At 33.1% G+C, this 23,641-nt stretch overlaps 1 protein-coding gene across 1 annotated transcript in view; it reads right to left on the bottom strand.

Moving 5' to 3' along the window:
- LOC111622618 (vacuolar protein sorting-associated protein 13-like) overlaps positions 1-23,641 on the bottom strand; it is a 435,263-nt gene that overhangs the window by 259,761 nt on the left and 151,861 nt on the right. Inside the window, exons 24-25 of the mRNA XM_023365028.1 lie at positions 13,895-14,053; positions 3,257-3,413 (exon numbers count right to left, since the gene is read on the bottom strand). Coding sequence (XP_023220796.1) covers positions 3,257-3,413; positions 13,895-14,053 — 316 coding nt within the window. The remainder of the gene's footprint in view (positions 1-3,256; positions 3,414-13,894; positions 14,054-23,641) is intronic.

Raw genomic sequence — 23,641 nt, 5'->3', positions numbered from 1 at the left:
GCACAGCTGGAAATCGCATGGTGTGACCATGGCTTTAGGCTTTTATTAGTTACACACATCTCCACTTTTCTTTTTTCATAACTGAAATCTTTCAGTAATGAATGTCACTATTGCTCTTACTGCTGCCTTTCAACTTTGTATTTTAATTCTTATTTTCTGTCTTCTTTTTCAGTCTAAATTTGGTTAGCCTTGTTGTCAGTTAGATTAGGGACTCTTAGCTAGGTTTCCAGTTAAGTTATAATAGGTTAGGTTAAATTAGATTAGGGTTTGTTAGCTTTAGTCGTCTGGTTAGGTTCATCCTAGGTTATGGTAAGTTAGTTTAGTTAATGAGTAAGTTAATGTTTAATAAAAAAATTAAATTAAATTAATAAAAAAAAATTGGGGTCTTGCTCATTCGTCTGTGTTAGTATGTTCATCTCGTCTAGTTTGTCATTGTGTTCGTTTGCTTTTCATGCTATCTGTCTAGCTGTTAAGTAATATTAAGATTTGCGATTGCATTCAGTTTTATTAGTATTAAATAGATATAAGTCTTCCTACTAACAGCCACTTGGCACTAACTTCTACACTTAGCTATTCGTGGCAGCACTCAATTATTGGTGTTTGCTACACTCAGGTTTTCTTTTAGACCCTTTGGAAGACTATGGCCTTGCAGCCTAAAAACTGCTTGCCAACATCAAACATAGAGGGTACTGTAGCCATATTTATGCCATTCAGAGGGATCATACCTTTTTCTACTGTCTATCTCCTCTCCCTCCTCCTTCCCCTTCCTTTCCGTTACCCTCTTTTCTGTTGGCTAAACATTTCATGTACAGCTGATGTCTTTCTTGTATGTATGTATTGCTCTTATTGTATTCTTTCAGTAATTTTCTTTTACATTTGTCTACAAAAACTATTTTTCATCTTATACGAATCATTCTCAAAATAAATGAAAATAAAATTTCAATAATACTCATAACTTTTTACAAGTTTTTTATTACAACATTCTGTTCCATTTGTGAGGTTAGCCGTTTGGGTGGAAAGATGTCATGACAGTCGAGCGGTCAAAACAGTTGTGTGGGCGCAGAAAGACTCACTGAGACAGGGTTACTATTAAAAACCATTTAATAAACATAGAAATTTCCTTACAAATTCCTTGATTGACAAGGTAGCACACAAAATGTGCAGATAAAGTTTGAATAGAGTTCAAAAAGTTCTATCTTTGTTACTTCTGGTTTGATGCGGATGTGAAGACCCGACCAGGGGTCGACTGAGAGGTCCGAATTATGGGTTCGATCGAAAATTAAGAGCTCCTTTTCAGTCGATAAGGAAACGGATTAGGTGTCTCGATTGAACAATGCACTTGGTTTTTTTCGGAAAATTAGTTAAACAATGGAAACGGAGAAATTCGAGGAAAACGCGACGAGAGAGAAGATCATATTCAGTCGCTATGTTAACCTCTCCCGCGCCCTTCATTAGGTTTCGAATTGTCACCAGGTGACTATGAGAGACCAATGGAGAGGCGACGACGGTTAAGAAATCTATAAAACCGTGCGACTCGAGGAAAAAAGGTTCCTGGTTCATAGCGCTCCTCTCCTGGAATTTTGTGCTCCTGTTATTCTACAGCAAAGGCTAGTTCGACGTCCCAGGCTTCGTTTTGGCTAGCCCGTCCCTTCAAGACCCGCCCAGGTGCTCCGAGTCATTGGAGATCATCGATGAGAGTTGTGCTGTGCGCCCCGGGGCCATCGCTCTCCGCTTCACTTACGCTGGACGAACCTAAACGACTATCTGGACATTTGGACTTTTATCTTTGGAAAGGATTCGTTTCCCACCTTTGAATAGGCATTACGCCTCGTTATAAGACATTATAAGAAAATTTATATATTTAATAAACGGGTTAAAAATGGTAAACCTGTCTCAAAGAGTCATTCTGCGCCCACAAGACAGAACGAACCGCTCGGCTGTCGAACACCTCACCCCAAATCGGCTGACGTCACACGGACGGTGAACTACTCTGTAGGCCCTGGGGTGTTTATCATGGCTTGCAGCGGCTTCTCGTTGGATAAATCGATGAGTCTGTAGATCGCCAGGAGTCACCCAGAGAACAATGTTTCCATAAGATCCTAAAGGTTCTTTTTTGTTTTTCCAATATCTGGAGCACACACAACCAAGAGAGGCAAAATTACGCATCCAAGAACCTAAAATGTCCTTGAAACAATGGTTTTATACTGTTTTACCCCAAGTCATCTCTCTATTGATCTCTCACTGTCACCTGGTGACAATTTGAAACCTGATGAAGGGCGCGGAAGAGGTCAGTGTCGTGATTGAATATGATTCCTCTTTCATCGCTTTTCCTCAACTTTATTCCTTTCCATTGTTTAACAAATTTACACAAAAATTTCATTGTTCGATCGAGACATCTAATCCTTTCCATTCGCATCTGAAAAGGAGCTCTTTAAATTTCTGATTGATACCCTTCATTCGGACCCTTCAGTTAACCCTCGGGTCCTCACACATTAATTGATTGATGACTGTAATAATAATGAAAATTACTGTAGTTTTGGTAAAAACTTTCTTTTGTATTAAGTTACACAAAAAATTGATTTATTTTCTGTTCACTGTTTGATATTGGACATTTGAATATTTCCTATATATTATCCAAATTTCTTGAGAGTCAAAAAATAAATTATCTTTATTTTTTTTTGTACTATTTAAAAGTTTAACATCCAATAATGTAGTAATATCTATAATCATCAACTTTATCTATAATCATCAACTTTATCATATTTTTATACAAAAGGTACTTTATGTAATGCTAAAAATTATTTTTATACAATAAAATGTCTCGAATTCTCATTCAAATGTACAGAATGTCCTTTAAATTAAACAAATTTAAATATTAGTAAACATTTAGAAAATAAAAGTTGTTTATGATATGTTATTTATTTGATAAATAACTTGAATCTATACTTCATATCTGCTGAAATGTTTTAAACTCGCTCTCATAGCTTAAAGCCAGTCTAATTAGTATATATATTGTTGTGATAAAAGCTTTCTTTATATATAGCAGAATTTTTTCTTTATAACAGAAAAAATTGAATTATTGTTTCTGACATTACCATGTTTTTTTTAAAAAATAAAGAGCCATTTTTTTCAGAATACATAAAAATAAAACAACTTACAAAAATAAAATGAAAGTTTCCTTAAAAAATTCTAATTCAAATATATTTTTTTATGAACATTTAGCACTAACAATATAACAGTTATTATCTGTACTTACTTTGAAATTCTTTATGATGAAGAAATATTCCTCCAAGATAAAGATCTACAGCTGTTTCAAAAGTTTTGATACACATATTAGTTCCAAGACGTTTAAATGCAAATCGCAATAACTGTGTATCTTCAAGCTTTCCTTTTCGATAAAGATCAAGTCCCATCTAAATATAATATTTTTAATTTAAATTTTACAAATTTTGTGAATTTAAATACCATATTTCCTCAATTAAATCCCAGGATTTAATAAACATCAGTCTTAAAATAAATCCTGGAAATAAAGATGCTTTTAAAAATAAAATTCCAGGTTGAAAAGCATGGGTAACATGCTACTATACCATATACAGTAGATCCCCCTATAAGACGGTAGATACGTTCCGTTCTTTATGAATCAATTTTGTAGGAATCATAGTTTACGGACTACGGCTGTTTGAAAGGTTTTCTTTCATAAAATTAATCGATTCTAGACTAATTCGACTCAACATTTCCAAAATACGTATATTTTTTTGAAAATAATCCGTATAAACTACGTTATAAACAAAAAATTGTAGGATTGCTTACCGAGTGTGTACCGTTCGACTACGCCCGTTGCTAAAGCTTGGTTTCGTCGCGGAACAGCGCATCAAATTGCGGCCGCGATTTCTGATATTATTTTTCTGCGAAAACTTCGTTGACCTTTGGAGACATCATTAATATAAATAATTTTTATGGCCGTTAAATAAGAAATGTTTCTTTCACAAGAAATGTATAAAATTACAGTACTAAACAGACGATAGGTCGCCTAACTCGCCGTAGCGTGACGCTAGACGGCGAAAAATATATATTTAATTATAATAAAGTTACAATAAATTAAGTTAATATATAATTATATATACAGTACCTAATTTATATATAATTAATATATAATTATATGTACAGTACCTAATTTATATATAATTTATATAATACTGTCCAGACGATAGAAATCTCTCCGTAGCGTGGCGCTACGGACGGCGGGTAAGTAGTTCGGCTGCCCGATGACGTTTTACGTATTATAGGAGTTATTTTTACCGTTGTTTACGGATAATGCCACAATTTTTATAGGAATCATAACTATAGGAAACGGTTTTATAGGGGGATCTACTGTAGTTTAGAATAACAGATGAGGAGTTTAACTAAAATTCTACATCTTTTTAAATTGTTTAGAATCAGACAACACTTCTGTTCCAAAATTCATGGAACCAGTTTTGAAAATAAAATTATAAATATTATTGAAAAATAACAATAGGAAAGTTGTGATTGAATTCATAAACCAAAAGCTTATCAGTCAAAGGGTAATTAGGAAAACTCAAGTTACAGATGATAGTGACAATCCTATTTCTGACAATGACATCAAAACAGTCATAAATGACAATGTAACAACTGAATCAGAAGATGCTGAATTGGATTAACTGTAAAAACAGTAATTATTTCAAAAGTAACTGTAACCCATAATTACAGTCAACAAACTTTAATAGTTCCAAAAATACTTAAGGTATTTTGTATTTCTATTTGGTAACTGTAGCAAAAATAAAAATAAAAAACTGTAAATATGTACTTTTTAAAAATCCTCTCCTGGGGTTAATAAAGGAACTATGTTATTAATGTTTTTATGCAATTCCAATAGCAATACACTATAAAAGTTCACATAACTATAACAAAACAGACAACAATTTAAATAAAAAAACTCAAACTGAAAATATTTGCTATATCAAGTACATAAACTTTTCTTTATTCCAGCCATTTATGATAACTCCTAAAAAAAAAAATTATTTTATAATCATGTTATGAAATTAGCATTCCAATTAGAACACATTTGTTATTCACCTAAAGCAGGACAGTCAAGCTGCTCATAAATATTTTTCATATCTTTTATTAAATTGATGGAATAAAGAAGAACTTATCTACAAACTAGCTTAAAAAAGTTCTGGGAATTATGCTGGGTTAGTCAATTAAAGGTGATGAAAAAGGGAACATGTAATGCATGTCCTAGTTAAACATGTCAGGAATAGAAAAATATGTTCAAACAAATTTGTACTCACTGTAAAGATGACAACAGTTACCATTCACTGAAGGCTGTGTTAATGAGATGTCATAAAACAAAGTCTGGCAAAGATGTCTGTGGAAGAACAATGTGAAAATATCAAATTTTGTGTGTTATTGGGGAAAAAACTTTCTGAGACCTCATAGATGCTGTATGATCAATTGAACATGCATCGTGTTTGCTAACGCACAATGCCATGAATGCTCATGGCAGACCTCATGCAATTTCTACCTCTTCCCCTGGTTGAAAGCTGCCATCAAGGGAAGCCACTTCAAGAATGTAAATGAGGTTAGTGCGACATCTGCATTGCAAACACTGTTGTGAGATGGCTTCCAAGAATGTTTTCACTAGCTATACCAGCATTGGCAAAGTGTGTTGTTGTCAAAGGACAATACTTTGAAGGACACATTGCTTAATTTATCATTCGCACACATACTTTTGAGTAATAAACCAATTCCAGGAACTTTTTGATGCTAACTTATATTTGATAGAGACAACAATATTTTTACTTCCAGTTTAAAGAGACATGACTACAATTTAAGAAGCCAAATAAATGCTTGATATCTGTGTGATGAACATTTTTGAAATTTTCACAGTTCCATCTTCAGATCTGACATAAGTTTAATAAAAGAACATTCTAACAAGAAACGGTGAATTTGAAGTGATGAGTTCACAAGCACTTTCAATAGCATAAAGCTAGCATCGTCAGGTGAAAATTGAATACAGTGGTTTTCAAATTCTGAGCTTTCGAACAACATATGAAAACTTTATCACAACACTGTGAAAATATAAAAATATACACCCACAAACCTTTTACAGTGCAACATTAAATAAAAAGAAAAAGTTCTCACAAACGTTTTCAAACGACATAAGGTTCTTCATCAGGTGAATAACGGAAATCGTAAAAATTATTCGATAGAAATCATAAAAATTTGAAAGAGTCTTGATTATCAAATATAATGATAATTCTTGCAGCTGTCATCATCAACGGGCATGTGCATTCCTCGGAAGCAAAAAATTTTTTTTTATTTAGATTCTTTCTGTCATATATAAGCGACTGTCATGCTAGGGATAGAAATAATTTGTCTTTATTATTAATACATTTGTTATCTTGGCCAGTTCTGTATATATAAATTGCCTCCATCCATCTCAAATGCTCCATATGAGGTGTGGTGTGGATGATCCTGGCTTCATTAAACATTGGATGGGTATGAGGATCCGTAGCATAACGAGCTAGAGTGGTTGTTACTCTCTTGTGCTGTATGTCAGCCTTGTGTTTCTTTAGTCTCACTCCTAATGAGTGCTTAGTGGAACCAATGTATATTAAATCCTCATTACACCTATGATTCTTTAGCAGGATGAGATATACTCCCGATAGCATGTCCTGGTTGGGAGTATCCTTAGCATTACGGAGTAGCTTAAATAGACTAGGACATCTATATGCGATGCTGATGTGTTTCCTCCTAGCAATCTCAGAGTACAGCTTTTGTAAATACGGGTTGTGCGTGACAGGAACTCTGTCTTTACGATCCAGTCTTTCTTCCCCATGTGAAGTGGCTTGCTCAGATATTTGGGGATGGTGTAGTTTCTTGGACAAGTTATTTATAAAGTTATGGTATTCATGGTGCACAGTTATACGAGATACATACTTAAGTTCAGATTCTAGAGCATGCATTGTTAAGAAATGAGTGTAGGCTCTCTTAATTAAAGTATTGAACGTGGCCATTTTAATAATGGTAACTTCCAACAACAATTCTTAGAGATAATGCACTTGTTATTCTATAACTTTTTATTTCAATTCAAAGGCACAATGTACATGCAAACTAGGGGTGTACCGATGGGGAGCCCTGTCTCAGGTGATTTATGTGAATTGGTAATATGTCAACTAGAGGAAAAGATCCTCCCTCTCCAGCTCCCCAACATCATACAGTATTATACAAGAGATATATTGATGATATCCTAATTTTGTGGAAGCTCATACCAGATGTATCAGCTTTCTTAGATTCAGTCAATGACAACCAATATGGCTTAACTATGGAGCTTGATCAAGCACACAACACCCAGGTTCATTTTCTTGATATTAGCATTGCATTTGATGGAATAATGATCCGCAAAGAGGTATACAGAAAACCAGATTCAGAGCCCCTATACATACCAATAGAATCTTGTGATCCTTTTCATTATAAAATGGTAGTGTTGAACACTTTAATTAAGAGAGCCTACACTCATTCCTCAACGATGCATGCTCTAGAATCTAAACTTAAGTATCTATCTCGTATAGCTGAGCACCATGAATACCATAACTTTATAAATAACTTGTCCAAGAAACTACACCATCACCAAATATCTGCACAAGCCACTTCACATGGGGAAGAAAGACTGGATCCTAAAGACAGAGTTCCTGTCACGCACAACCCGTATTTACAAAAGCTGTACTCTGAGATTGCTAGGAGGAAACACATCAGCATCGCATATAGATGTCCTAGTCTATTTAAGCTACTCCGTAATGCTAAGGATACTCCCAACCAGGACATGCTATTGGGAGTATATCACATCCCGCTAAAGAATCATAGGTGTAATGAGGATTTAATATACATTGGCTCCACTAAGCACTCATTAGAAGTGAGACTAAAGAAACACAAGGCTGACATACAGCACAAGAGAGTAACAACCACTCTAGCTCGTTATGCTACAGATCCTGATATCCATCCAATGTTTAATGAAGCCAGGATCATCCACACCATGCCTCATATGGAGCATTTGAGATGGATGGAGGGAATTTATACAGGGTGTATCAGAATGATGTTTTAAAAATTTGGGGATTGTAGAGGATGAAATTTTGAACGTTTTGGTATAAGGAACCCAAAGCCGGAAATGTGATATAAAGGTTTTACAGCACTTTGCACTTTGCAGTCAGTATGCTGAATGAAACAGCAGAATACAGTACAGTAGTACCTCAGGATACGAACGCCCCAGCATACAAAATTTTCAGGATACGACATGAAATTCGAACCTATTTTTTCTCCACGATACGAACAAAAACTCACCATATGATGTTACATTAGTTCGCAGCACCATTTTTTATTCACTTCTGTTCGTTGGTCTCAGTCTCGTCGTGGAAGGATCTCGCTCGATAAAGGAAATCTTGAGGTATTATCAGAAAGTGACCGATTTTATTGAAAAGAAACATCCCGAAAAGGTTCACGCTGGCCATATTGCTGCTCGGAGTAATGACATTTGCCTAAGTCATTTTAGAAACATTAAAAAGTAGGCAAAGCCGAACCTCTTTGGACAGATATTTTACCAAGCAACCTCTATCCAGTGAAAGTGCTGGTGGAAGTGAAAAAGAAAGCAAAAAGCAGTGAATAAAAATTTAAAAAATATTTAAAAAATAAAACAACACTAATTTTTTAAAATCTTTTCTAAGTTATTTTTAAATTATTGTTACTTTATGTTATGTAAGTTAAGTTTTAGTATCATTTCCCTTCTCCCTCTCTTCCGCCACCAATTTACACCTTCACCGTCGTCTATCCTCAAAGATAAAGTGCAAATAAAACTATATTTTTTTTAAATCAATTATTATTCTATTACGGTTATTTATACATTTACAACTACAAAACGCATTTTTTAGTATTTTCCTTACTATAATTATTATTATTATTTTTTAATGTATTACTTTAGCTTTAATTTGAGTGTGTTTTTCGTGTTGGAACAAATTATTTGGTTTTACATGTAATCGTATGGGAAAAAATGATTCACCTTACGACATTTTCATGATATGATCTGAGTGTCGGAATGGATTAATTTCGTATCCTGAGGTACCACTGTATTTATGACAAGTTTTATTGACAAAACAGTAAAGTACAACCTAACTGTACATGGAATCAGTGGCCGCACTACTTTACAGTAAATGTTCAATGTGACGACCACCAACTTCGTCACATAATGTGCAACGACAAACCATGTTTTGTCCGACTCTCTGTAAGATGCCACGCTCCCCTCTGATGATATTAAATGCTGTAAAGATGCACTCCGTAAGCTCATGAACTGTTCCTATAGGTAATGCGCATACAAAGGACTTTACATAACCTCAGAGGAAGAAGTCAAGAACAATAACATGACATCAATGGACGAAAGGGTAGCTAAAGTGACGGGGCTCAAGCACTTCCTACCGCTGTAGAAACTTTATATCACATTTCCAGCTATGGGTTCCTTATATCAAAATGTTCAAAATTTCATCCTCTACAATCCCCCAAATTTTTAAAACGTCATTCTGATACACCCTGTATATACAGAGCTGGCCAAGATAACAAATGTATTAACAATAAAGGCAAATTATTTCTATCCCTAGCATGACAGTCGCTTATATATGACAGAAAGAATCTAAATAAAAAAAAATTTTTTGCTTCCGAGGAATGCACATGCCCGTTGATGACAACAGCTGCAGGAATTATTGTTATAATCGATAATCAAGACTCTTTCAAATTTTTATGATTTCCATCGAATAATTTTTACGATTTCCACTATTCACCTGATGAAGAACCTTATGTTGGTTTGAAAACATTTATGAGAACTTTTTCTTTTTATTTAATGTCGCACCGTAAAAGATTTGTGGGTGTATAATTTTAAACATATGAAAATATACAAAGCACATGGATGGAATACCAATATGAATTTGAAATAGAATAGAATAAGAATACAAAAATTTTTTGAACAGCAATATGAGTGATGTAATATCCCCAAATGTGTGTAGAGAGCGATAATGATGTTTAGAGATGTAGATTAGATTGCTTGAATACAGTTGTCCATATTTGTGGATTTCAAGAGTTGTTGTGTTGCACGGTGTTAAAGCCGATATGTAGAGGTTCTCCCAAATAAATAATACTTTCTGATTGTTGCACCATTTGAGTAACTCTGTTTGGGCCCAGAGCAGCTGATAATGTTGATCAACCACTTTTTTTGCCAATTCCGTTGACGGTCTACTGTTTCTGATATCCTCCTGATGTTCTAGGATGTGAGAAATTAACATTCTGGCCATGGCTCCTAAGTAGCTGGTCTCTTCTCCTGACAGATCATGTTTAAGTGGAATTTGATAAACCCCAGATTTTTCATTCAATTTAAAAATATCTGTCGTTGCATAATAGTTTTCTTAGCATTGGTTGTGTGGTTAACGGTAAAATAAAACTATTCATTCTAAAAAGATGTACTGTACTATTTTTAGAGAGACGGGGCCTAAAAACGGTATTGGACAATGTGCTATTTTTAGATCCTCTTTGTTACTAAGAAAAGACTGTGGAAATAGCTTATTTTTAACACAATTTTGGAGATAATGAAATTTAGACCTGGAGTATCTAGATTTTTGCATAGCTCTGCTAATGATTTGCAATTCTTCTTCCACTAGTGATTGGTTGGAAGGGAGAAGGTAAGCCCTCCGCATGAGAAAAGTTATGGCAGAGTTCATGTANATTTCTAGATCTAAGAAAAGGATATTCCTTCTATGATGTACAGAAAATAGGAGCTCAGGAGACATATGGATTTCTAGATCTAAGAAAAGGATATTGTTTCTATGATGTACAGAAAATAGGAGCTCAGGAGACATATGGATTTCTAGATCTAAGAAAAGGATTCTGGCATTTTGCTCTTCCTCTACTGTGAGTTTGAAAATTTGAATTTTCAATGCCCCCTTAACCATCCAAGATGCAATTATGTATTTACATTATGTTGTGACATACTACTTGTGTGGGAAGGCTCTACTGAGGATTTAGATCAATTTATTCATGTGTTGGCCTCTATATATCTTTCTATCAAATTCACAATAGAGGAAGAACAAAATGTCAGAATCTCTTTCTTAGATCTAGAAATCCATACGTCTCCTGAGCTCCTACTTTCTGTACATCATAGAAACAACAACGCCCCACAAATTATCCCAGCAACAGCCTTCCAACCTTTAACCTGTCCTACGCTGTTCCTGAAAATATTCGTGTTGACCTTGTTGACCTGCGTGGCCAATCCCGAATATTTTCGTGTTTACATCGAAACATTTTTTAAATATCAGATGTCGCTACCTGTATGTTGTTTTGAAATAAGTGACTCATATCAGAAGAACTATTATGTTATCTAGTTTCCGCTCAGCAGATTATCGAAATTCTAGGAATAGTTCTTTGTTAGAAATCACAAAGAAAATCAGACCACTTCGTCTCTGTCTTTCGACATGGCAGCAAGTAATAGACACAGTGCTCTAAATAAGTCAGAAGTTATCGAATATTTATTCAATTTAGGTTCTGATGAATCTGAATTTTCAAACAGCAATGATGATTACATGCCAGATCAAAATATAAGTGATGATAGTGATGATTTTGATCCTGATTTACCATCTACAAGTGGATATAAAGGCAGATCACGTGACAGTATGTGACGTAATACTGCAAAACGTCCACGATTTAGTAGTGACGACGGATGGATTCGTACAAATTTCAGATGTCCTCAAGTGAAAAGTTTTACGGGACCATTAGGAATACTATGTAATCTACGGAGTACAAAGACAATGAATTCTCTGATTCGGGTAAACGTGACAGATCTGGGGAAATAATAAGAAAACCAAATTGTATTTTGGATTATAATCGCAATATGGGTGGTATTGATCTCTGTGACAGAGTAATACACAATTATCTGTGCATGAAAAAAATGGTACAAAAAAGTGTTTTTTTATATGATGGATATTACATTATATAAGGCCTGTATTTTATATCGAAAACATACGAAAATACAAATATCATTTTTAGATTTTCGTATGTCTGTAATCAGAGAAGTGATAGAAAAGTATCACAGAAGCAGACATCTAGCACACTGTGGTCAACCATCACGTGAAAATCTGTTACATTTATCCAAATGGCATTTTCCTAGTCTCATACCACATAAAGAGAAAGAAAAGCATCCATCCAGAGTATGTAAAGTATGTTCAGCTAACAAAAAACGTGCAGAATCATATTATCAACGTGTACAGTGTAATGTTCCACTGTGTGTTGTACCTTGTTTTGAGATATATCACACTAAAATTAATTTTTAAAATAAAAGTTTTTGTTTTTTACATTCCCTAAAATGTCTATTTTGTGTGTAAGAAATATAAATTAATTCGGAATAATACAATAGCCACAACTATTATTTTTCTAAAACATGTGATCGCGTTAGGCTTAACATCGAAAAATATTCAACGTGGACGGAGAAAATATTCAACATCGAATAGATTAAAGTACATGAACTCTGCCATAACTTTTCTCATGCGGAGGGCTTACCTTCTCCCTTCCAACCAATCACTAGTGGAAGAAGAATTGCAAATCATTAGCAGAGCTATGCAAAAATCTAGATACTCCAGGTCTAAATTTCATTATCTCCAAAATTGTGTTAAAAATAAGCTATTTCCACAGTCTTTTCTTAGTAACAAAGAGGATCTAAAAATAGCACATTGTCCAATACCGTTTTTAGGCCCCGTCTCTCTAAAAATAGTACAGTACATCTTTTTAGAATGAATAGTTTTATTTTACCGTTAACCACACAACCAATGCTAAGAAAACTATTATGCAACGACAGATATTTTTAAATTGAATGAAAAATCTGGGGTTTATCAAATTCCACTTAAACATGATCTGTCAGGAGAAGAGACCAGCTACTTAGGAGCCATGGCCAGAATGTTAATTTCTCACATCCTAGAACATCAGGAGGATATCAGAAACAGTAGACCGTCAACGGAATTGGCAAAAAAAGTGGTTGATCAACATTATCAGCTGCTCTGGGCCCAAACAGAGTTACTCAAATGGTGCAACAATCAGAAAGTATTATTTATTTGGGAGAACCTCTACATATCGGCTTTAACACCGTGCAACACAACAACTCTTGAAATCCACAAATATGGACAACTGTATTCAAGCAATCTAATCTACATCTCTAAACATCATTATCGCTCTCTACACATATTTGGGGATATTACGTCACTCATATTGCTGTTCAAAAAATTTTTGAATTCTTATTCTATTCTATTTCAAATTCATATTGGTATTCCATCCATGTGCTTTGTATATTTTCATATGTTGTTTAAAAGCTCAGAATTTGAAAACTATTGTATTTAATTTACACCTGACGATGCTAACTTTATGCTATCGAAAGTGCTTGTGAACTCATTTATATTTCAAATTCACTGTTAGTAATGCCACAACACGTAAGTGCAATTACATTATACAGTAAAGTGTAGGTGTGAAGTGTACATCACTTTTGCTAACAAGAAAAACAAACAGAATATACTTTTGTTAAAATCACTGTCAGATCTAAAGATGAAACTAAAATTTCTGAAAAGGCTTATCATAAAATTGTTAAGTACATATCTTCTTAAATTGTGGTGAGGCATTTCAAACTGCAAACTCACAAAATAAGGCACTATCTTAAAATCAAATAAATATATCTAACCACTGCTTACTTTAGGTAGCTAACACATTAAATAAAAAAAAATATTTTTTCTGTCAACTCTCTTAACTTGATTTAGCTTAATTGTTTAGAATTATTCTAATATTCATTAAAAAGAAAATATAATACCTCTTTGATTTCAAATTTCAATTCCAAATTAATATATTGTACATGGCTAATCTTCTCATCCACTGCTTCAGGCTTAGATAATGATTCAACTTTCACAGTAGCAGGTTTTGTTAGCTGAGTTATTTTTGGATTAACAGGAGCAGTTGAATTCATTGTTGTCTATAAAATTTCAAATTAGAATTAGATATATAAAAATTTTTCTAATATTTTCCCAATAATATATCTAAAATATAACTCTAAGTCTCAATTGCAATCTGACATTAATAATGTACAAAAAATATCTTGAAATTAATGCCACTTAAATTTACTGAAGTCTAAATTTACTTATATATTGTCAAACATACCCATAATGTTTTCTACATACAAACTCTTTTCAAGAAATTAAGACTTTCAATTAACTTGTAATATTTTTAAGGTAATTCAAAGTACAGGTAGCCCTCGGTTTACGCCGGTTCAATTTACGCCAATTCACAATAACGTCGCTGCGCAATTCGCCGTTTCAAGATGTAATTCCCCGATTTTCCCTAGACTGATTTTCATTTCGGTGTTGACGTATTTACCAAGCTGCGACATTGTACATTCGTTAAAACAAAGATTTTTATTAAATATATTTATTTTTTCTGTTTAATATTATTGGGTATGTATACATTTGCATTAAATTAATATTAAAATACTAAACGTTTAGGTACCCACGAGTCAAGATATTAAACTTAATAGTCCAATAAATGGCGTCCGAATCCATAGCGCCAATGAATGTATCCCGTATCAGTTCATTCAGGAAAACACCTTACGACGCAATAGCACTTCCGGCGATCACAAATTATCGTTAGTGAGACAAATCTACTTCTCGTTGGCCAGACGATATTTATCTCTCCTTAGCCACCTTGAATTTTCCCGCTCAAACTGACCTTATATATGCGCTACGGCGACCGGTGGTCGACCAATCAGTGTCTTCGCTCGTCTGTAGCTCTACGTCGGGTTAACGTATCCTTTCAACTAAGGAAAGTTTGACGGATGAAGTTTGTGAGTTAGACAATGTTGGGAGCGAAGTGCAAATGTAAAAAGGAGCATCATATTCGACCATATTCCGAAATTCTTAATGAAAGAAATCAAAAATGTAAACAATTAAAGATGGATACTTTTTTCCGAAAAATGTAAGAAATTCGAAACTAAAATTTTTAAATAAAAACATTTTACTTTATTTTATGATAAAATACATTTTAAAAATTAAAAATTTATATGTATTTTGTATTATATTGTATTAATAAACAAAATTATTAGCTTATTTTTCACTTATGTAGAACCTAACCCTATACCTCACTGTAAATACGGGTTCATTTTACGCCGATTCGATTTACACCGGCTTTTGTAGGAATGGAACTGCGGCGTAAACCGAGGGCTACCTGTATATTATATTCAGCAATAACACTAAACATAAGGTTGAAATTATTTTGAACTCATACATACATACATAAACATTATTATACTTTATAGCTTCTATTACAAAGAATCTATATAACAGCAGTAATCAAAAATATTTACAAGTTTTTTAATCATTTTTATTCTTTATGACAAAACGAACATATTCCATATAAATAATTTATAGTATACAGAATATATATTAAACCATATAGCACAGTCCCTACCACAATATTGGTATAACATAGTAATACACTTAGACACCAAAACCCATTAAAAAATGTACATATTTACGCAAAGCAAATGTTTTATTTCATTTTGAATGGTCATCCTCAAATTAGAAGAAACAAAAACAGAATCAAATGCCTACTCTAAAAATAGAACACAACTACAAATTTAAAGAATTGAAACTGTTGTAAATGCATGCATGCACAGTGAAGAAATAGCATCATGATTCAATGAACATATCAATTACAACATAAAACAATTAAAACATAAATGATGTTACAATATATAGTAAATAAAACGTAAGTATTAGTAAGAAGACTTATGTGAGCTCATATAATGCTTGTAAAACAACTAAAATACAGTCCATCTCCTTATAATTAACTGCCATGCCACCTTTCAAAGCCCTTGCCTTGAATATTTTGATCCATTCAAGATACTTGAGATGGGCAGGATCGACAGAGTGGTGTAAGATATGTGCCTTATCAAATTCAACCTGAACATCATTATCTGCCACAAAATTACCCCACAAAGTAGTAAAAAGCCGCTTCCAAATTGTTCCTTAATCCTCATGTTCAGGCATCTAGCCATGGCCCAATATATTCACATAGATGGTTCACTCTGTAATTGCATACAAAGATAGACTAGATCCCTGGCAAGCAGCTTGTCTATCATTTCTGATGCACAAAAAAAAGTAGATCTCCTGTATGCAATCTTGATAACTGCATAGTAGTATATTTCCCTGTAATGTTAGCTAGTGCCTTATTATACATAACCACTATATATGACCTGTCATCTGGCTATATGAACTGCTCTATGGGCAGTTCTTGAAGTAAAATTAGAGTGTTAATTATATGCACAGGATATCCTGTCATATTACAGTTTCAAGCACACATTAACTTTACTTAATATATCATTTTTCTGAATAAAGCTAAGTGGCTCAGCTAATTTGGCAATAAAATAACATATTTAAGGAAAAAATAACAGATTAGATATTGACAAAACTGTCATATCAATATCAAATAATGTTGTTCCTACATTTGAGTAAGAATTAATATTTTCACAACCTATTGTATAATGATAAAAAAAAATGTATCCACACCAATTATGAGTATCTCTTATCTCATTTTGGAGTCAAACAAATGCTTTCAGAGACTACTCTCCATTGTCAGATCAGAGCTTGTTCTCATTCACATGCATTGTTCAGAAGATTAACAAAGTTACCATTTTAGATTCTTAAATAAACATGAATATCTTTAATACATTCATTTCTGTTTTATGAAAAATTTTGATGTGTATTCCATATTTTGTCTAGACCCACGATATTCTTATCAGCAAAAATATCAATACTTTTGATTTTGTGATACTCTCCAGTTCATAGAGTTCAATATGAATGACAGCTTGACTTGAACAAGTATGAAAAGCTATCAGAATAATGCAGTGCACCATTGCAAGTAACAAACACTGTACACAAAATGTCATTGTCTTCCAGAAAACACTGATAATTTGGACTTGCTATACTGTGGCCAGTGCCGTGCAGTAGATTTTCTCAGTATGATGCAAGTCTTTGAAATGGTGTCCTTTAAATATTTTTTCTTTAAAATAACCTTCGATTCTGATTTTAAAAAATTCTAAATCTTCTCAAAGCTGGTTATATAGTAAATAACACCAACAAACCTTTATGATTAAACCAGCAAATATAGTTTTAATATACTTTGACAAGTGCTTTCGATTGTAATTGGGATCTGCTTCAACTCAAAATGGTCTATACAAAAATTTGGAATGCTTAAAGAGCAATTTTAAATTTTAAAATCACTGGAATGATTGAATATTTGAAGAAATACAAAAATTCCCATCTATGTGTTAACAATTAAATATTGAAACGAATATAAAAACCACATCTGTGTGTTAATATTAACACTAAAAATTAAAATTAACATAAAAATTTAGTGAATATATTTGTAACAAATCCCAATGGAAGTAGTTGATTTCTATTTGTTATTAATGTTGTCAGGATCATAAAAAAATTGAGCCTCCAAATTTTTGATCCGCTCAGTGTGAAAGGTGCATTTAATGAAGCTAGCCTGCTGTAGTTTAGCTTTCACACTAGTTTCAAAAGAATATATTGCTAGGGCGGGGGTCTGCTTTTTGTTATGTACAGTATATTGTATTTATTCTCCGCCAGTCATTTTTTAACAGACCTTTTGGTCAAACCAATGTACATCAGATCTCTGTCAAAGTATATTAAATATATTCGCTGATTTAATTTTACAGGTTTTTTGGTTTTTTACTATATAACCAGCTGTGAGAAGATTTAAAATTAAGCAATTGGTTAAAACATCCATATGTATAGTACAATAGAAGATAGCAACACAGAAAGCTAGTCTTCAATTCTGCTGTTAAATTGTGTAGATTAAGGGTTTTTTTCTGCTAAGCTATTTTCCCTAATTAGGTTAAATGTTTGAGATTTAGGAATAATGGAATAATTATGATTTTTACTAATAATCAATTTATTGTAATAATTAGTGAACTGAAATTGTAACATTTGAGTTTTATATTTGTTGTTGTTGTATATTTTTGATTTTGTAGTCAAAAAGTCTAGTACTGACATTTCTAGTTTAATAATTTTTGATTTTTTTTAATGACCTCAGATGTAAAATTTGTTTCTTGTTAACATTTTGGATCTTGCAAATTTTATAGTTATTGTGTAGTGGTATTAAAAGCCAATATACAATAACTATGTAAAACTCTTAGAAATAATTTTAAGATACTTTGAAATAAAAATCCTAACTAATATTAAGTATTTATCAATAATNAATTAACAACAGATCATTAAATAACATCAAAATAAAATAAAAATTAACATAAAAATTTTAGCTTTTATAAATAAATAAGTAATTACCTAAAACCAGCAATAATTCTCTTCAAAAAAAATTTTTTCTTCCGTTTTTAATGGTCATCATCAGGTTTCCATGCATTGGAATACTTGTAAGAGAACGTCCATTCCAAAAATTTAAAAATTGCATGTCTTGAGATATGTGCATACTCAATGTAGCACTTTTAAAAAATAGTGCTATATTGTGCTATTAGTGCACATAGTGCTTTAAAAAAATTTACTTTTCTTCAAACTAGAGGGGTACCTATGGGTAGTCCCATATTGGGAACGCTTTGTGAATTGGTAGTCAGGTACCTGGAACGACACGTCTTACCTAGCATAAGCGATGACATTAAGTTGTACACTAGATATGTGGATGATGTGTTGATTATTTGGAAGAAAAAACTGGACTTGGCAATGTTCACCAAAGCTTTCAATGATAACACTTATGGCCTCTCATTGTGGGCAGAACAATAAAGCTCCACCACCATGCATTTTCTCGATATAGACATCAAGTTATAACATGGCCAGTTAAGAACTAAGGTATTCCGTAAAAACTCGTATGCTCCGCTTTTCATCCATGTGAAATCACATGATCCTTTTAGTTACAAGATCTCTGCTTTTAAGACCTAGTAGGAAGGGCTTACACCCATTGTTCAATGGCAGAGGATAAAAGAATGGAGCTGGAATATATTTCAAGTGTAGCTAGGCAGCATGGTTATCCTACACACGTAAATAATGATCTGGTAGCATGCCATGAACAACCTGCAAAAGTGGCACTTCTACCGTGTTTCCCCGAAAATAAGACAGTGTCTTATATTAATTTTTGCTCTGAAAAATGCGCTATGTCTTATTTTCAGGGAATGTCTTATTTTTTCCAGGAAGAAGAATTCACATTTATTATTGAACAAAAAAATGCCCAAGTCAAACTTAGACGAGAGTGACGTATATCCGGAGTGTCGAACTGTCGCCTTTTTATAGCGTCAACATCAAACTCTATGACCAATTAGTGCTTACTGAACCGTAGCACTATGCAAATGCATGTGGCATGATTCCCGACCGACCAATTAGCCATCACCAGCCGTAACGTTATGCAAATCTGTGATTCCCAAGTCATAGTCTTATGCAAATCATGCTGTGTGGCGTAATTGTCTGCTGACCAATCAGTGGCTGTACTTTCAAAAAGCCAACGGCCACTTTCAACCATCTGTCGATGACCGTTACGACTAAAAAAAAACTTCGCTAGGTCTTACTTTCAGGGGGAGGTCTTATATTTCGCAATTCAGCAAAATATGTGCTAGGTCTTATTTTCTGAAGATGTCTTATTTTCGGGGAAACACGGTAGGAGACGTGTCCTTTTTACCTATTACTTACAACAAGATCCTTACTAACACCTACAAACAAATAGCCTGCGTTACAAGTAAATGGATTGCTTACAGGAGATCACTGACAATTTTCTCTTGTTTAAGAAACAATAAGGACAGATTGGATCGAAACAGTATCCCAGGAATATATTCTATCCCTATTTATGATAATATCGTGAACCGTCCTGCGAATATATTGGTGCTACCACATACTGCCTTAAAACAAGGATCATAAATACTCCTTTCCACTATGGCATTGGCTTCTTTCGCCACTGATGATGTCAACGTGGACTTTGATAATGCACAATTACTACAACAATGCGAGGACCAGGCCAGCCTGAAATATCTAGAACAGCTGGAGATATTTAAAGCGTTCAAGAGAAAAACAGCCATCAATTTTAAAGAAATGGACTCATTGGTGGCTGCATGGAGGGCGTATTTTGACATAAAATAGATCGTCATCAAATTTGCATAATTTATATAAACATCGAATTTTTTAAAATAGAACACCAGTTTGAACACTATTTTTTTAAAGCACTACATTGAGCATCCACATATCTTCAAGACGTGCAATTTTTAAATTTTTGGAATGGGCATTCTCTTACTAGCATTCCAATGCATGGAAACCTGATGACGACCATTAAAAATGGAAGAAAACATTTGTTTTAAAGAGAATTATTGCTGGTTTTAGGTAATTACTTATTTATTTATTGAATTTTACACCAGTAATATCATGATGATTGTATTAACTTATATATTTGTAGCAAATCCTGGAAGTAGTTGATTTCTATTTGTTATTAATGTTGTCAGGATTGTCAAAAAAATGTTCTATACAAATGTTTTTTTTATAATCCTGACAACATTAATAACAAATAGAAATATACTTTGACATAGTGCTTTTGATAGAAAAATAGAAATAATACTTTGAAAAGTGCTTTCGAATCCCAATTAAAATCTAAAGCGCTTGTCAAAGTATATTAAAAATATATTTGCTGGTGTAATTATAAAGGTTTGTTGGTGTTACTTATGTGATTTAAAAAAAATTAAAACTGCACAAAATGTACAAATACTATTTTTATTTTGAAAATATAAACTACTTTAAAAATAATGATATCAACTATCAACAACAATGATCTACTATAGTTTTACCCTTCAAACTTTAACTTTAGAAAATTCGTTAATTAGGGATGTGTAGTCTCGAGTGGCCGCCAATGTAGATTCAATAGAAACTGATGACGAATTTCTAAGTTTTGTTTGTCTTATTGAACTTCTTTAAGTAGTGTTTTGTTAATTTTAATTTGGAAATACTTTCCCCACTAGCTACAGAGCCAGGACATGTTAATAAAATTCTCAGAGCTACAACAGTATTCGGATACAAAGTAATTAAATTATATTGACAAAATTATTTAAAACATCCAAAGGTTTCATAGATTATGGTAGCATTTGAGATACATCACGTAATTCTTCTTGAAGATCATTTGCATTTATATCTGATTCATATTTGACCACAAGTATTGACTGGAGATTAGTACAATAATTTTCTAGTGTTTTTTCATCCAAATCCTTGAGTTTTAAAATGTCATATAGAAACTGAACATTTTTGCTATGGGTTTCCAGAAGCATGAATCGTTCATTCAGAGAATTAAGGGTAATGTCCAGAATATAATTGAAAAAGTTTATTTTTTAAAATTTACTCTCTTCTGTTACAGGTTCATTGATAGCTTCTTCATATTCAAATTGATGCTTTATTCTTCTGTCTCTAACTTCAGTTTCAGCAGAAAATTCTGTACTGCATTCAAGATTGCAATCTCATTAGCAGCAATTTTCATCTGATCATATCCAGATTGTCTATAACTTTTCACTTTTTGTATGCTTTCTGATAACAACATCCTTACACAATCTAACAAATTTATAGTTACATATTGCAATAGCTTCAAGACTGAATTTATTTCAAATAAAACATCATGCCAAAGGATTACACAGAATATAAACTTGTAATTTTTAATATTTTTTACTAATCCTCTTGCTTTAACTTTATATTCTGCATCACTGTTGACATCTATTATTTGAAATAATGCATCATAGATTTTGCAAAGTTAAAATCATAAAGGTTTTAACACATCTACTCTGCTTGACCACCTAGTAGCACTCAATGGTTTTGGAGTTAATTATGAAACATATTTTTTTAGCACTTCCCAACACTTTGTATAACCAGAAAAAAATGTAAAGTTCTTGTAGAATAGAAAAAAGTTGTTTCTGTAGAAGACAATGCTGCACCATTCACAACTAGGTTTAAAGAATGACATGCATAAGGCACATAAAATACCCTTTGATATTTTTCAAGTATTCTATTTTGTACACCCTTTCTTACTCTTTTCATATTAGCTCTGTTGTCATAGCCTTGTCCTCTAAGCCACTTTAACTCAGAACCTAACTTTTCCAAATGTGTCAGAATAAGTTCTGTCAAACCCTCTCCAGTTGAATCACATCATATACATCAGGGCTTCTTAAACTATGGGTCGCTTAGCGAAATCTTGGAGTCATGAGATTTTAATGCAAAATATTAAAAATAATTTGTGAGAGTTTGAAAATGGCATGCTTTGTGTCATAGGTTTCGTGAGTTGCACTTTGTGTCACTTCTGGTGCAGCGAGACAATGATTCAGCAACACTGTAGTGTGAACTAGAGTAGTGTTGTCGCTTTTCAGTGTATTCAGTTGTCTCTGTTCCATTGTAACACAAGAGTGAACTGGTAGTATTTATTGTTTTTGCAAATTTGTATATATCTTTATTTTATATTTTTTTAAGTTGCGAAAAAAATCACAGTCATAAATGGAATCGTGAATAAAAAAGTTTAAGAAGCCCTGATATACATCAATAACGAAATAACATAGACCAATGTAGAAAAGCATTGCATAAAAATTTTTAATTATTGAATGGTTCAAATTGTATTTTGATTTTGCTGCTTATGCTGCCTCTCTGTATCATAGCATGCCATGATCCTGTCTGTGGCAAGTTACATTTTACTCATAACAAAAGAACTAAGAGTTGGGGAACTTGAACATCTTAGTGTAAAAGTTACTAGATTTGAGCGTGAGATTTCCCAATCTATGGTGACTCAAGTGGCTACATTCCTTGAAGTGTATTGCACCTTTTCATATCATCTAATCCAGTGGTCCCAACCTTTTTTCATTAGCCCTGTGGCATTTCCAACTTCCCAACCAGAAATGCATGTGCAAATCTCATGCTGCTTGTTTGTAAAGAGTGTCGCCACTTTGAATTTTATTTTGACTCAGTTCTCGGTCTCCTGAGTACATACAAGTCTGTTTTTTTTTATGCGCGCATGATTTGGGCACCTAATACTCTGTGCCAAATTGCAACTTCTGACATGTACTCTTTCATACCTCTAAGTTGGTAACACAGCAGGCAGTACAATTTTATAAACAAGACAGTCTTATCAATAAAAAATTAATAAAAATACTGAATAAACAATGAAAAAAATTACTGCTTGTAGAGAAAATCTGGAAAACTAGCTATGTCCTTTTCCTTGCTAACAATAAAAAATACTTTTTATAAACAAAAAAATACTTTTTTCAAACAACACATGGGGATATTGTTGAGAGATAATAATAATAACGGTAACATACCCCACCATCAAAAGTCCGTAGCATAATCACTAATCACACAATGGTATCCCCACTATCATTGACCGACTGCACAACATTTATTGATCTGTTGCATTGTACAATCAGCAGCATAAGTTTTTATTTCTATTTTTGCATTTTGAAATGTATAATAAAGTTTGTGATTGTTGCAAGGAACATTTTTTACCTAATAATTTTTTAATACTATTAATTTGTGATACA

The sequence above is a fragment of the Centruroides sculpturatus genome, unplaced genomic scaffold (assembly GCF_000671375.1).
Source record: "Centruroides sculpturatus isolate CEXI.00-Female unplaced genomic scaffold, Cexi_2.0 scaffold106, whole genome shotgun sequence".
Taxonomy (NCBI): domain Eukaryota; kingdom Metazoa; phylum Arthropoda; class Arachnida; order Scorpiones; family Buthidae; genus Centruroides; species Centruroides sculpturatus.
The sequence above is the reverse complement of the archived record's forward strand: the minus strand, read 5'-3'. Positions and strand labels throughout refer to the sequence as shown.